The sequence below is a fragment of the Sinohyriopsis cumingii genome, chromosome 12 (assembly GCF_028554795.1).
Source record: "Sinohyriopsis cumingii isolate HCF-2022 chromosome 12, ASM2855479v2, whole genome shotgun sequence".
Taxonomy (NCBI): Eukaryota; Metazoa; Mollusca; class Bivalvia; order Unionida; family Unionidae; genus Sinohyriopsis; species Sinohyriopsis cumingii.
In genome coordinates, this window is record NC_142972.1 from 118,610,407 (window position 1) to 118,627,774 (window position 17,368).

Genomic DNA, 17,368 nt, shown 5'->3' on the forward strand with positions numbered 1-17,368 from the left:
GAATCTTTTTCTTTTGCCTTAAAAGTTAAATTTCCAATTATCATGACCTCTAGGGTTCTTTTGTGCCCTGAAACATTAGCTGGATATGTGCAATATGCAAGCATGCCTTCAGAAATCAGGAAATAGTGTGATCTACGTTGTTTTTTTAGAATTGGTCTGTATCCTAATGAGTAATCCATCATCTTGATTGCTGCTTCATGAGATTTCTAATCATGAATAATATTATATGCATCATGTTCCATGCCTTGTACAAAATGTATGTCACCACGTATGATAATAGATGAATTAACATAACTATATTGTCTCAGATTCCTAAAGGAGACAGGGTTATCATCATTATGATCATTATGATAAGACTGCCTAGATTTGCAAAACTATTATATTTCCAATCAATTGACTGTATATATATATATATATATATATATATATATATATATATATATATATATATATATATATATATATATAACAAAATATTTTTACCATCATCATCTAAATTAATTTTCAAAAAAACAAAAAAAACAAATAGGCGACGCACACACTGCACATCTGACTAAAAATACACCGGAAACATTATTACGCCTCCCAGTAATGTTCATTCTCCACAGTACTATGTGTTTCTTGTGTTTCTTGTAAAAATATATAAGACACAATTTTTTGGGCTTAGCATATCGGAAGATATCTAACCTTTTTCAACTGGAAATGTATATACTCATTACATTCATTGATATAATTTTTATTTGATTGTTCATAATTTATGTTACAGTTAGAATTTAGTGAGTGCAGTGTGAAATTACACACATCTTTGAGTACGTCTTAACAGGAACATGATATAAAACACAATTCAAAATCATGCAAATTCAGTGTAATGATTAGCTATGACAACATGATTAATGAAAAACCCGATATGAAGGCACATAAGTATACCTTACACAAGAGTGGTGGATATAATTACCAAATAATACAAAAAATAATGTGAGTATAGTTTGTATAAACCACAATCCATGATAAGGAAAAGCAAGGCACTGGAGGATTGTTCATGAATATTCCAGTAGGAATTAAAAACATAAGATTTCATGATCCAGTTTGAAGCAGAAGATTGTCCATGCATACATAAAATATTCTTTTATAATAATGACAAGAGTAATAATAATAATAATAATAATAATAATAATAATAAGAATAAGAATAATGAGAGCAACACGATTATTAACCAAGTATTAAAATTGTCACCATCATTGCCACCACCTTCACAGTCATTATTATTGCTGTCCATTAGAAACATTATATAGCTGACCGTTAACCATTGCCATGTTATACGTTACGCATCGGTTCCCTGTCGCATCAAATAAACCGAGTAATTCAATACATTGCCCATATTAGTTTTGATTAATCGGTATAGACGAACTGTGCTCTTGAAGATTAAGCTGTTTTACGCTCACAACTTTCAAACCGATTGCAGCTGAATATAAAAGCAATAAATCCATTTACACGGTAATATAACCAATCACAGGGAGAATATAAAAGCAGTGAATCCATTTACACGGTAAAATGACCAATCACAGGTAGAACATAAAAGCAATTAATCCATTTACACGGTAAAATAACCAATCCCATGGGAGAATATAAAAGCAATGAATCTATTTACACGGTAAAATAACCAATCACAGGGAGAATATAAAAGTAATAAATCCATTTACACGGTAAAATAACCAATCACAGGGAGAATATAAAAGCAATTAATCCATTTCCACGGTAAAATAACCAATCACAGGGAGAATATAAAAGCAATTAATCCATTTCCACGGTAAAATAACCAATCCCAGGGAAAGAACATAATGGATACGGAGGACCATTAACTGAACTCTCAAACATTATTCCAAATACAGTCAATCTGTATTTTGTTACTACACCTTTAATCACTGGCTGGATTATTTTTTTCTTGTGTCAAACCAGCAAGATTAACTATTTGCTAATAAGTTATCTAAGAAGGGATAATAGCAACCTTGTCGCCGTCTTCAAAAATGTATGCTATAATTTACACATACCTAGGTTTTCTAAACAGTTTTTAAGGTGAAAATGATATTTAATTTAACTTGAAACCACAAAACACAAGATTTATATTTTGAAGTTTGACTTAATCGAATAATCAATGTCTTCAAAAGGTACATCTTGGCCTTCTACCTGCTTTCGTCCTGATGTAGACCCGGCCATTAAAGTATTTTACAGATTCTATTTTAGAGTGCTATGAAAGCCTGTTGATGAGATCAATGTTTAGTTAAGTCAATTGTTTAGTGTTAATGACAGTTTTTCTTTCAGATTCCTTATCCTTTCCAAGGTCTAATATGGCGTTAGAATTTCCAAGTTTCATGATAATTGGCTTTGGTACACCTATGGGGTCGGGGATTCTGTTTATTGCAGCATTTCTCACTGATTCATGTCTTTACCTGATGCATCCATCTCTACCGTAGCAAATTGGTACTCAGATTTTTATTTTTGTGTCAGGCAGATAAAATCTTTTCACACCGTGTTTCCTGAAATATTGCTTATTGTAATTTGCCTTCTGCATTGTTTCATTCTTCTGGTATATGTTGTAGTGAGTTCTTCTTTCAGATTCATATTTTCAATTGTTATATTTTCTAGAGTTTCTTTTAGTTGTTCATTTTCAAACCCAAGAGATAATAGTTTCTCTTCGAAGCTTGTGATTTTATATCTTATTTAAAGTTCTCGTTTTCTTTTCAACTATGTTTTCATTTATGCAAAATGCTGAATTACAATTTCAGCTCTCCCTCTCTCTTCTGGTAAAGTAATGTCTTCCTTTGTAACGAACCATTTTAGAGTCAGCTTGATGTCTAACAGGTCCTTCTTAACCTAAATATCAACATCCAGTTCCTCACCTTCTCAATAATGTAATATCCTGAGTTTTGTGTTTTACACTGCATTGTGAATTAGTGTTTGACGTGGTTTGGGTTTTTGTACTTTCTTACTTTTAACCCTGACGACTTAGTTGAGGGTGGTCTAAACTGTTTCAGAATATTGTCCATCTTGCTGATAATATTCACAATGCATTTTAATACTTATTTGTAAACATAAGTCAGTGAATTGGTCTACTGAAAACCTGATATGTCAATACCTATAGCAAAAAATAACATAGTGGGTTGAACTCGAATTGACAGACGAGGTCCCAAAATATCAAATATAAAAATTTCCAGTGGTTAACTTTAGAATTCTAAAGTGTGATTTTCCGTTTATATTGCATGTTCCAGAGAAATGTGGTGACGGTATATCCATCGAAGAAACAGTTGTATACTGATATTTCCGATCTAAATAACTTAATGATTTCGTAAGCCATAAAAATACATCAACACTTAAAGCGGTTTGACTAACTTGTGCCTCTTGAAGCCATCTCGGCTCACTTCAGTCATATTTTAATAATATCCAAGATAATCATGTCAGTCTCATCCTTGACCTTGTTGATTTTAGTACTGTATTCAAGATTCACATTCAACCCAAAAGTAATTACAATTGAATCAGTTCATAAATGAAGGTAAGATTTCTACTGGTCACATCATTACCATATAATCTGGCCGATATACGTTTATCTCTCTAGAAACTGTATTGAGAACTGTTCATAACAATTTCTATAAATAGAGTCACGTGCAAAGTGTTTCGAAATTCTTGTTACGTGGTTAGGCTCGAAGAAACAGCAACACAAGAAAGAGTGAAAACAAAAAGCTTTGAAAAATTTAACAAATTATTTATTTCCCTGGAAAAACAGTGTAAAAATGAAAAAAAAGAAATTACGGTTTTAAGAATCAATACCAAAAATAATTCAAGAATAATCCACGTATAAAATTTAAGAAGTCTTAATAATGAAATGTTCTAAAGATTTCACATTCGAGTCCCGATGAAGTATCCAAGAGGGGAGGCGATGAAGTATGCTGTATCTTGTTCAATGTTGTTTTAGAAACACAATAAATAATCCGGTGTTTGAATTAATGAAATTTCTTTGTCCAAGAATTCTGAATGAGCTCACATATATTTCCAGGAAAAAATAATTAATCCTGTAGAATCAAAATAATTCAAATAAACATTAAAATGTAATTCCCAAAATGACACAACAAAAGAAACACCTTACGTCCCATTGTCTATAAGCCCGACTGTGAGATCTCTATCTAAGCAATGATTTAAAATTTGAATATTGCGTGCAACAGATGCCCGGATAAGGGTCGCATGATCATGTTTACATAACGTACTATCAGCATGGCCCTGACAAGAACAAATCATTGTACTCAAAGAATATAATAAAAAAGAGTTGTTTATTTCACTAAAATGTATTTACAACTCGAGGGTCACGTATCCAAGAACGCCTCGATCTCATCCTTATCATTACAACAATGAAAACAAAACTTGATGACGTGACTGTTACTAATTTTGAATTCAGGTCAAGAACTAGGTGAGCTTTATGTGTTTACTAAAATGAACAGTCATGGTCAAACTATTTTCTGGAAAGTGTATTGAGTTCCTAGTAAACAGATCTACATTATTTTGACATATAATGAAATTAAAAGATAAAATGATTTTAAAACAATTAAATCAGATATAAATTAAATCAATTATACTTAACACTTCCCCTACAAAGAAAAAGAAAGATTGATATGAAAATCTTTCCTTTTACCATATACCAATTATACATGAGGTTTAAAAAAACCTATCAATTATACACAGTGTAAATGAAATAAAACAATGTTATACACGGGAATGTGCATCTGCTACTAAATTATCGTTTCCCTCGCTGTGCCTGATGTCAAGATTATATTCCTGTAATAACAAACTCTACCTTAGTAGTCTTTGATTTTATTTTTCATCCTGCCGATGAAAGTAAGGGGGCTGTGGTCACTAAACACAATAATCGAAGAAGGAGCTGAACTAAAGTAAACTTCAAAATATTGTATTACCAATATCAAAGCCAAACATTCCTTCTCGATTGTTGAATAATTTTGTTGGTGCTTATTTAATTTCTTAGAAAAACAGCACACCGCTCCGGTGACCTAGTGGTTAGAGCGCCCGCCTCGGAAGCGGGAGGTCGTGGGTTTGATCCCCGGCCGAGTCATACCAAAGACTTACAAAAATGGTTCTAACAGCTGCCTCGCTTGGCGCTCAGCATTAAGAGGTTAGTGTTAGGACTGGTCGGCCCGGTGTCAGGATAATGTGACTGGGTGGGACATCATGCTACATGTCTGCGGCATGATGACCCAGTGCTAGACATCACTATAAACTGCCACATTGCAGACATCGTAGCGATATGACTGAAAAATTGTTAAAGCTACGTTAAAAATCAAAAGCAAAAAAAAAAAACAGCACACTGGATGATCAATACCATTTTCATATTCTTGAATCAAAACTGTTCAAACCCCATCATCCCTTGCCTCAACAGACAGTTTAAATGATTGGCTGAAATTTGGAGCTGTAAGAACTGGCGCTCTTTTAAGTATGGATTTTAACTTTCAAAATCCTCTTGACATTTTTCAGTAAAAGGAACTTGTTTTTCTGACTTAATAAATTTGTCAAGGGTTCAGCAATTATAGGACAATTGGAACAAAATTTTCGACTGTATCCGGCCATACATGAAAATGCATCAGTTGCTTTTTATTAACAGGCAAGGGAAATTCAGAGATAGCCTAGACCTTAGCATCTATTGGTTTTACTTGTCCATGTCCCACGATATATCCATGAAAAGTTACATTATCACTGGATAATTCACTTGTAGATAAATTAATTGTCAAACATGCATCTGTGAGTTTGTTAAAGAATTTTCGAATTGTTGGTAATTGTTCTTTCCAGGTGTTTTAGTAGATGAGTCACGAATGCCGAAATTTTCTTTGCTCTTTCCGTTAGTGGAATTTGCCAATTTCATTTCAGAAGGTCAAATTTTGTGACATACTTGGCATTCCCGATCTTATCAATACATTCATGGATTCTTGGTAATGGGAATGAATCTATTTTTGTCACACTATTCAGCTTCCTATAATCATTACACATACGGAAATTTTTATGTGGTTTTGGAACAAGTATGCATGGTGAACTCCAATCACCTTTAATGGGCTCTGTATAATCATTCTCCAGCAAATACTGAATTCTTTTTTTAAGTATTCCTATTTGAGAGGGTTCCTCGTGTACGGGTGTTGTTTCACAGGCTTGGAATTTACAATTTCAACGTCAGGAAATATTTGGTTGATTCTTTTAAGAACATCTGAAAATAAGTGCTAATTTTCAAATAAGAACTGTTTTTAAGTTCATTTCTTTCTTGCTTTTGAAAATGTTAAAGTTGCTGGACCAGATCTTTCATAATTTCTGAATTCTGAAGATTTGTCACGACCATGTCAGTATAATCCGATGATATTCCTTCACTTAAATCTTCAAAGAGTGGGACATGTACAACTAAATTAATTGCATGTTTAACCTGGCTATCTATTTCAATATACTCTTATAGCATATTTATGTGACAGAGTTGTTTTGTTTACGTTTCCCAGAAGTATTTATGATGTAATTTAATTTTGGCCAGTAGAAGTGAGTCAAGATCTTGTGATAATTCTTGTTAATCCCTAAATGACCAGCCAAAATAGTTTCATGGGCCACACTAAGTATTTCCTGTCTGTAAGGTTTTGGAACTACATTTTGATAGTTCACTGACAACTCATCACCAGCAGGTACCTCGGGAGGTCTCCAGTTTCTCATAACAAGTCCATTTTTAATGAAATAACAGACAGGAACCTCAATGGCTTCAGTTTCACTAATGACCATTTGAAACAAACAGGAAATCTCAGGATCATTTTCCTGTTCGACGACAAGTCATTGGCGTTTGTCACCCTTATTAGAATGAAGAGAATGAGTCGTTAGAAAAGGATCACGGTAATCAATGCGCTTTGATTGATCCAAACAATGAGTGAAAGTGACCTCATCAAAAGCCAGACCAATACATGTGTCAGTTAAATGAATACTTTCCTTATGAACATCATTCTCAAGAGGTTACTTTGCCATATCTCTGGTAACTGCATAAGCTGCATATAAATCAGGAAATGTTTTTCTCAATTGGATTAACTTTCTGATCCAAACAAGGCATGTCAGTTACAAATGGATTAACCACAACCTTGTCTCCAGCTAGGTCGTTGCTTAGTAATGAATAAATGCCTTCAACGGGTAAAGCACAAACTGTGCCGACTGTCACGGGTCCTGAGACTAAGTATGATGACGAATTTATACAATGGAGAGGAACATTAACAAAGCCGTATTATACTACCTGCATGGGAACACCCTCATTAGATGAAGACTTCTCAGAAAAAGTCAAAATACCTGACAATAAAAGACTCTGAGAAACTCTGTGTAGAAACACAAGACATAATCCTGTGTTTGAATTAATGAAATTTCTTTGTCCAAGATATTTGAATGAGTATACATATATTTCCAGAAAAAAGAAGGAATCCTTTAGAAACTAAATAATTCGAATAAATACTGAAATGTAATTCCCAAAATGACACAACAAAAGAAACACCTTTACGGCCCAGTGTTTAGAAGCCTGACTGTGAGATCTCTCTCTCTAAGCAATGGTTTAATACTTGAATATTGCGTGCAACAGATGCCCGGATAAGAGTCACGTGATCATGTTTACATCACGTACGCACCCATCAATTTATTCAAAGAATAAAATAAAAAAGTTCTTTACTTCACTAAAATATATTTACAAGTATTCATCAACGCCTCGACCTCAACCTATTTATTCCGACAATAAAATCCAATAAAAAAAACTTGTTGACATGACTGCTACTAATTTTGAATTAAGGTCGGGAAACAGGTTAGCCTTAAATGTTTACAAAAATGAACAGTCAAGGTCGAACTATTTTCTGCAAAAAGTATCAAGTTCCAATTAAACAGAACTGCATTATTTTGACATATAATGAAATTAAAAAATAAAAGGACTTTCAAACTTCCAAACAATTAAATAATATATAAATTAAATCAAACATACTGAACAAAGGAAAGTAATGTAAAGAGTGAAACTGAATGCCCACACACTGTATGCCTTAAAAATGAAACAAAAATGTCGGTGGATTATATCATATTCTGAAAATTGAATAAAATTTATTTTGACAGAAACAAATAACACATCTTTATATTTCTTCTGAAAATATTAATTCATTCTTTGTCATGGTTTGATCTACATATAGACTCGCTAAATCTGCTTTATTCTACAGCAACTGTTGCGCCAAAATGGCAGAATTCTGAAGATTTTCGTCGAATTTGTACATGAAGATGTGCCTTTTGAAGTGCATACTATTTCAGAAGCTGAGTTATCAAGCATTCCGAATGAACTAACTAAACATCAGTCACTTAAAGTTAAACAGAAGGATGATCAAACACTAAATCGAGTTAAATCTCGCAAAGGGTATCGATAACCAGAAACCAAACTAATTTAAATCGCTAAAGGACATATACCTCTTATGCAAACACCTATCTCAGACCTGGGAAGCTCTAAATCTACCAAGAAGAGCATACATCACTTTCACTGGGAAAAACACTGTCATTAATGAATTGAAGATCTATACGTACATTTGCATCTATATTTGGTTATATTTACAGTTGTATAGAGCAGAATAAATCTGGAGTAAAGTAGTTTTCTTATTTTGGATGAAGTATATAAATTTAGGAGCAAGTAAACTAACTCAGTTTAAGCATAGATAATTGATATGTCATAGGCATGTGTCTGTCCAAATGTAAATTACATGGTTATATCTGAAGACTATTTGCATTTTTGTTTGCATTGTTTCAAGATACTTTTTTAAAAATTACTTTATGTTTAGTGCATGCTTATTAGCAAATCAACACACAATACACAAATCAACTTGCTTGTTCTATAGCGGAAACACGTATGTTTTAAAAATAGTGAAAATTGTATCAATTTATGGAGCGAAACAATATAGAATTCGGCACGGAGATTATATTCACTAGAATACTAATTGCCAAAATGATGCTATAATGTAGCGAGGATCAGTTATTCATTTGAGTACTATATCCGCAGAATTCGGCAATACGATGATACAGTATTATCATTTACAGTACAAATCTAAGTTTTATACAGGTTAGATATATTTTGATAATAGCTTTGTAACATGTTGTTGTTACAATAAAGAAACCTGTCTAGCAGCATCATATAAGCCACTTAACTAGGCAAATACAGATGCATATACTGTATGGTTAAGTTTATACCCACGTGTGACTGGATTCACAGGCCACAAATTTGTGGTAGGATTTTCTTAATGAGTGTTTGCATGGTAGTCGATATGTGTTCAGATTTCAATAATATATACATATTAAATATTTTATTTTTTCTTTTGTTTTGCCTCAAGGTCATGTGTCCCTTTGTGACCAAAAAGATGGTTCTTGAACAATATTTGAAATAAGTTATCTTAAAACAACCTTTTTGGCTGACAAATTTGTTTGAAATAGGAGTAATTCTTATTTCCATTGAAAACATGTCAAATTTTCTAAATGGAAGTAATATTTTATATATGTCAATAAATACTAGTTTTGTGTGTTTGTTACTTTGAACACTGCAGCCAACAATTTACAGAATTTTCACTTCAGACATTAAACGACGAAATAATGATACTTTATAGAGTTCTAATTTGGAAACATAATGCTACTACACAAATCATGATCTTGAACCGACGAAGAAAGAATCCATTACAGGAATGAATTGAACGCGAATATACAATTAGTAAATATGCCATTGAAACAAGAAGAAAAAGAACAAATACCATACCTTTAAAGGACAGGTGAGTTTCTTATCCTGACCAGAGTGCACTGTTTCCTAATGTTTTGAAAATATTTAGTGCCTCTTTCAAAAACTGAAACGCCATTTTCCGATTCTGTCACAATCTTTAATGCTAATTTCTTTTAAATAAGTTGGCGCAAATGCATTTAATAAGAATAGACTAACTTCTTGTATCCGTTTATTGGACAAAAATATGTTATTTGCTAATATTTCCGTATGCCACTTGGTAGAAATGAAAGTTATTGTTTTTTTCCCCCAGAATGTTGGACATAGACAAGCACATCTTAATACAGAATTGGAATTTTATTCTGTACTTCAAATATTCTTGTAGAATGTATGATCAGTAACTTTCTTAAGTGAATCATTTAGCTGCAAGTGCAAAACAATATTATTTATAGCAGTGTAGACACTTCAAGAAGCAATAATTAAAGATGGAAAATATATAGTTCAGTCCGTATGTTAGTAATAATGGAAGCATTGCCTAAGCAGTAAAATAAAATGTAATTCTGAGTTGCGTACTTTGTGAATATTGTATTAGTAGTATTGGATTGGATGATAAAATATAAGACAAATACCACATGACACTGTTGCCTTTAAACGAAAGAAAAAAAAATAATTGAAAGAAGGTAATTTCTGGCATTTCTGTGATATAGAATCCGTCAAAAAGGATTGGAAACTAGAACGAATATTTGAGATTCTTGTTGCTCCCGTGTTAAGGAAAAGCACTGAAAATTTAAACAGTATCTTGTCGCTTCTCATGTATCCATATTAAGGAAACTGCTAAAATGCATATGAACTTAAATAAATAGTTTTGATTCCAGTGTTTCCATATTACGCAAACGTCCTGTAAACCTTAGTAACTGTAACGTACTTTTGCAGTTTCTCGTTTCTTTTTTTCAGAAATTGAGCAAGCAAAATGTTGCAGATTGAAATGGCGTATTGTAATTTTGGTGTTTCCGTGTGTTGGAGACTGTCAGAAGGAGTTGGGAACTGAACTGAACGGTATGGCTTGGTTTTGTTCCTTTAGATATAAACAGGGAACTGCTACCTGATCCAGAGATCAATGCCACCCTAGAAAAACAGATCAAAAAGACCCTCATTTCGAATTCACATAAAATCATGATTTTATTTAGAATACAATAGAGGAAAGCAACACTAAATGGACACTTACCTGGATTTAGTCTTTGGTCTTTTCTTTGTTTCTGGTCTATGTCACTTCTGGAAATTTCTGGTTTGGAATCGCTTGAACCCATAATTGACCTTTTCGAATTAATGAAAACGTCCTGTTCGTAACTTTGCGACTTCTTTCATTGATCTATGTCGAAACGGGGTAAGATATAACAGAAACGTGATTATTATTCGAAAGCCATGTATCAGAGTTCCAGCAAAAAAAGAAAATGACATGAAGCCCAAATTGTAACTCATTTTGTATTCCAATACCAGTGCTTAAAGGACCAAGCGGATAGCAGATTCATGCAATGGCGACTGAGGTCAAAGTGTTGGGAAGTAACATCTATCCATCAATGTATCCATCTCAGAAAAGCTGAAAACGGCGCAGGGAAAATAGCAGAGTCTACAGACGTTTCGGCCTGAAGGAATGTCGTCTTCTTCAGGGATTGATAACGAACACACACTAACGTACAAGAGTATACATACATACATACATACATACATACATAAAAAGGGCTTTGGTTCTTTGTTTCAAGTTTTGCTTGGTAAATTTAACACACCCATCAGTAATACTCTTGTTTATATGGAGTACTGTCAAACCTTTGTGGCAAAGACTTGTTGACGAATCATGTTGGGGCAATGTTGCCATGGAAACAAGAATAAACACTGTGATCATAATGTTTTTATCTGTTTGCATCTGTCTGTACAATGAACTAAAACTATCTCGAAGTTACGGTTGAATAAGTAGCTTTCATTTGTATATAAAACTTGGATTTTCCAATAAATATATAAAACTTGGATTTTCCAATAAATATATAAAACTTGGATTTTCCAATAAATATATAAAACTTGGATTTTCCAATAAATATATAAAAACTTGGATTTTCCAATAAATATATAAAACTTGGATTTTCCAATAAATATATAAAACTTGGATTTTCCAATAAATATATCAAAACTTGGATTTTCCAATAAATATATAAAAACTTGGATTTTCCAATAAATATATCAAAATGACTTATTGATCTCTGTCTCGTACGCGATGGATAAAAATATTCAGATATCATATTTCTGCGAGGGTTCTTAAAATAGCATTCAGTATATTTTTTTCAGAATCAAATATGTAAAGTCATATAACATAATACTTGTATGTGTGATGAGTAATGATTGACCCCAATGAGAGGAGAGCATTGTGACCTAATTCTTAGGTCGCTAAATTTCGTAAAGATTGTGCACTGGGGTTTATATTCCTGACACTCTTTATTTCAAAGTATATAGTTTCAGTATTTATATGGTCAAGCCAAATACTTAGGACCTCGAAAACTAGATTACAACAGGGCACGTTTTGTAAGAAATCTGGTGTTAAAACAAGCTATGCTTCAAAATATTTATAAGTAATTCAATCCACATCATCGTTCTCTTTGTGATGAGTGCAGCTATCACGTCTTTCCATTTGCACGATACTGTGATTTGTCAAAGAATATGTAAGCTTAAACTCCACCTGTCAAAGCATGCACGACGGGTAGATACCGACATGTACGAGTAACACTGAGTGTTTTGGCGAGATTATTTTTGCCAAGCCAGGATAAAATATCAATGCATTCTTCGTCATTGTGTGAACTGTGTACATATCAATCGAATTACCTTCTAGAAGCCAGGGAAGCCTTTATTTAATGGACCAAAAACCCAAATTGTTAGTGAAAATCTAAAGCCAAAGTTTTATTACTCTAACCATATAAGCTAGAAAAATAAATAACACATACATTTAAACATAGTCTAAAGCACGGAATATTTTGTAATTCTTTACAGTTAGTAACTTTTTCACCATTATGTGTGATTCTTAAGCATGAAATTCTCGGAAAAAGAAAGCAAATGCTCGTGCCTCTTATAACGCTAATAAAACCGGTTGACAAGATGCAAACGTGGTTTTGATTTTGGCAGGCGAGATCAAACACAAACAAAAGACAAAACAATAAAATAAGCTATATCTAACGAGTTAAACAGTACGTTTTAATGCAAATTCCAAGATACCACACATACGTATTAGATTTTACACGACATTGTTCCAGTAGTACCTCAAAATAGATCGTAGAAAGGCACAATGAGGTTGCTCAGTAAATAATCACGTGAGTACGTGTTACCCAACGTATTAGATTATATGCATGTTTGCTACGTCAGGATGTATGGTTATTATTACTAAATAATGCGTATGTTCAGCTTCTTGTATGGAGAGTTGCATCTAATAGTAAATAATGTTTGAAAAATAAAGAAATACTCTTCCCAGAATGGCATGGATGATGGTTCACATAATGGATGGTTTTACTTCTACGAGTCGGTAGTACGGTCTTACGATTCAGATATGTAAGTAACTGCAATCAGATCATACGTAAACTCTAAATAAATATGTACTACATTAAGTAAACCAGACGGTGTAATTTAATCCACACCGTCCACATTCGTTTCTGTTGAAAATAGGTGCCTGTGTAAGAATTTTTTTAACGAGTGTAAAATTGTTCAGTCTAACTTATTTTGCTGTACACAAAACAAAATTACAGTATATAAGTATTGTCACAGTTAATACCTAACAGTTTTAATAATTTTATACCTTGAAGCCTTTTCCCGGGATGAAGTCCAGCTGAGATAAAGGCCAGAGTTATTTATTGTTCATCACCTTTATGTGCAAGATTGAACAGATAGGAGTAGATTAATTCAAGATCTGACGTTATTACTTCCATTAAAAATATATTTTTCATTATTTCTGATTGGATGAACAGGTCACAGGTCACAGGCACTCAACATAAGTAGAACGCATTGATTTCCTCGGTGATTTCAACTCCAACATATTATGTTCACATGGAGCTATCTTTAGATCTGGATCTTGCAATACAAGTAATAAAAAACTTAATGCTTCTCTTTGGCTAATATTGTATTTCATAGCTCAATATAACAGCTTATTGAGTGAACTCGACAAAAGCCTGCAAGTGTATAATACTGAACTTAACAATAGCCCATAACTGTATAAAATTTCGCTTGTTTACCTACCAGAATACTTAACGCAGGCAAATTCAGTTGTATCTGTTTCATTTGCCATTATTTATCTGTAAAGCGTCGTCACCTCCTCCAAATATATATATATATATATATATATATATATATATATATATATATATATATATATATATATATATATATATATATATATATATATATATATATATATATATATATATATATGATACAACTTATTTCTTTAAAAACACTTAATAAATAATATATACCATTTATAATTAATATATAATATCATATAGTATACGAGCAGTGTTGAGAAACATTCATGTACAAGCTACTTTATGTGCGGCCAATTACACGCTAATTTACTTCCCGGATTGTTTGTAGCTATTGAAACCAGTCTGTTTACACATTGAAACTTTATCTTTTGTTTCTTTCCATTAACAGTCACAACGCCATTATGAGTTTTTCTCAATATATGAAAATGTATACTTTTAAGATTCAGCGCGGTTTTCGGATTACATATTTTACTGACACCTGATCGGTTGTGATTAAGTCTGCTTAGCATTTATTAGGATTGGCAAGTCTGTTCTTGACACATTGAAAACAAGAATACAATTTTGAATGGCTGATCCTAGATAACAATACTGGCTAATGCAGGGTACATAGAGATTAGCGTTGACACTGTTATTTAGATACCTGTGACCTGTCCCTCCAAGATCAGTTACAACAGTCCTGCAGATCGTCCGTGTAACTGGCGTTCTCCTTGCAAAACTGCTCTGTCAATACCCACAATGCACTCTATCCCGTAACCAGGAAGTATTATGCGTTTCTCTGATTCCAATATTTGTGACTTCTGTGACTGCTACAATCAACGAATTCTAATAGCGAATGCCACAAATAGCATATCTAACAGATGCATATAAACAAATATATGTCCCGACGAAAACTTTGTTTCTTCAGTATCTTAAATGTGCTATTGGTTTTGCATGTCCTTGGGAATGAAACGTTTTATATCCAAAATCCAAGGACGCATAGATGAGAAAGTTTTATTTTTATATAGGGAATTTTCGCCGTTTTTAAATAAAATACAGAACTCGTGTTTAACTTGAGGTACTTAGCTTAAAAGTCACACCGATGTCATGTTAGAAAAGACAACATCTTATTCTGATAATGGCACACTATATTTATGAAGATATTTTGTTGAGTTTGAAGTGTTGAAATAATATATTTTTAGTTTATAAAGCAAATATATAATTCATAACCGGAATACAAACAAATAGTTTATTTAGCCTTCTTAATATGGCAACCAATGATCATTTTATGTTACTGTTCGTCATATATTTCCATACGTTAGATATTTCAATGCAGAAATCGCCTATGCACCATGTGTCAATGACGAAACGACAATGTTCTGTTGTATTTCAGCTGTGTGCATGGAAGTTTTCAGCATTATGATTATCAGGAAATGTAGTTTCTTTGTGATAAAAATGTTGCGGGAATATAGAATATTGTGATATTTTTTATCTTGCCTATCCTCTTCGAACGCTCTCACAAGTGAAGTATACCCGAACAAAAATAATTTAAATAGAGTATCTTAATAAGATAATGATTTAATATTAATTTATGAAACTAATTTCCAGCTCTTGCTAGTTTTAGCGCACAAAAGGTGGAAATTATTCAACAAGTCTCATAAAAGTAATATTTAATCATGATCCATTTGAGATTCCGTTAATCACATATATTTTGTTTTAATGAAAAGAGTTTGGATAGAAAAAAGAACAGAGACATCTCTCGAGATTTAAATGATGATCTAAAAACTTCCAATCCACTTCATAAATGCTCCTGTATCCTTAGGTAGTTGATGCATCATATGAATTCTTTCCCATTTTCGCGTCTTATAGCTACAAAATCTCTGGGTATTATTATAAGATCTCCCCGTCTTTCCATAATAAATCTTACAACTGGTGAATCCAACTTTGACTTTTATGGGGTAGTTATCCTTGTAGAACAAGCGCAAGTCTCTCTCCAACTTCTGCTTGCGGTTACTCTAATTCGTTTTGCATTTCCTCTAATTGTGCAGATGAACGCCTGATCGGACCAGGGTGTCTTTCTGCACTCATCTTTGCTTTTACCGCATTTTTTGTTGTTGCGCGGTGTTGGATTAATTAGCGATGCAAAGATTTGTTCAATGCTCTTTGTGGGGTCTTTCCGAGTCGTGACTGGGGCTCCCGGGTGGCCATGTGGTCCAAAGGGATAGCTTTTACCGACCACTGCCAATTCACCTCTGTCCACACGGGCTCCAGTTTCGGGTTCGGCGAATGTGAGTACTTGAGAAAGGTGCCAAAAGCTTCACTTTGGTCGGTTGTTCTTACCAGGGTTTTCCCTGGTTCTTCCTCCACCACGTATACTGGCCGCTATATGTAGCCTATCTTGCGTTGAGAAATGGCGTAAGACCCACAAAGGAACAATCAAATGTCGCAACTGTAACATATCTTTGACACGTTTGCGTACATTCTCTGCTATGGCATTACTGGCGGATTTCGTCAGTGTAACTATTTATCATGGTTGTTACTTTGTTATGTCAGACACTTTCTTATCTAGACCCACCTGATACTTTTATCGGGTGACAGAACCTCCATGCAAGTAAACTAAGGAACTGTCCCGGATGACCCGTTCAAAATCATCAGCATGTTGAAGTTTTTCCTGATCACTTTAAGCAAGTGTGCTTATCGTTGTGCTACATAGATCACGTCTGTACTTTTGTGTCAGCCTCGTGAAAATATTCTCGTGGGTTGTATTGGTGTTAGGGTATTGCATCTTCTTATACAATGTGTTTATTAGCACTCGGGTAGAGGTCGTCAATGGTAGGAGTTTCATCGATCGTGGAAAAGAAATATGGTAGAAGATTTGCTTCTTGACGATAACTATATATTCGTATGGGCAAATTGCTTTTCAGAATGTTCTTGCCATGATCTGGCATGTTCGTACGTTGCGGATTTTTTTATATATATAATTCCATCACTTTAAAAGCCATGCTTGTCAAACCCTGATGTATACAGAATACACAGGCTACCTCTGCACATACATATTTTTTAAGTTGCATTAACTGTGTCGATTGATCAATCTGGAAAGGTTCTTTATTTACACGTAATAGGATCGGGACTCTGAACCACTTGTTTCCTCAGCAATAGTAGAGCATCCTCCGACCACCCATGTGAAATTTCGTTTTGTGAGTGGTATTATTCAAGAATATACAAACCTTTCCTCAAATCGTACACTTTTTGAGTATAGCTTTATTAACTTGCATCGGAAGTTCTATATTACCAAACATGATTTCACCCAATTATTGCTGGT

The 17,368-nt window shown here is 33.5% G+C and overlaps 1 protein-coding gene across 5 annotated transcripts in view; it reads right to left on the reverse strand.

The window, feature by feature from the left end:
- LOC149787331 (uncharacterized) overlaps positions 1 to 14,820 on the reverse strand; it is a 99,160-nt gene extending 84,340 nt beyond the window's left edge. For 3 of the 5 annotated variants that reach the window (XM_089977878.1, XM_089977876.1, XM_089977873.1), the window contains exons 1-3: positions 14,711 to 14,817; positions 13,608 to 13,879; positions 11,004 to 11,147 (exon numbers count right to left, since the gene is read on the reverse strand). In XM_089977878.1, the coding sequence (XP_089834004.1) occupies positions 11,004 to 11,085 (82 nt within the window). In that variant the 5' untranslated portion in view covers positions 11,086 to 11,147; positions 13,608 to 13,879; positions 14,711 to 14,817. Of the gene's footprint in view, positions 1 to 11,003; positions 11,148 to 13,607; positions 13,880 to 14,710 lie in introns of all 5 variants that reach the window. The other 2 variants (XM_089977875.1, XM_089977874.1) reach the window with 2 other exon arrangements.
- Between the last annotated feature and the right edge of the window lie 2,548 nt (positions 14,821 to 17,368).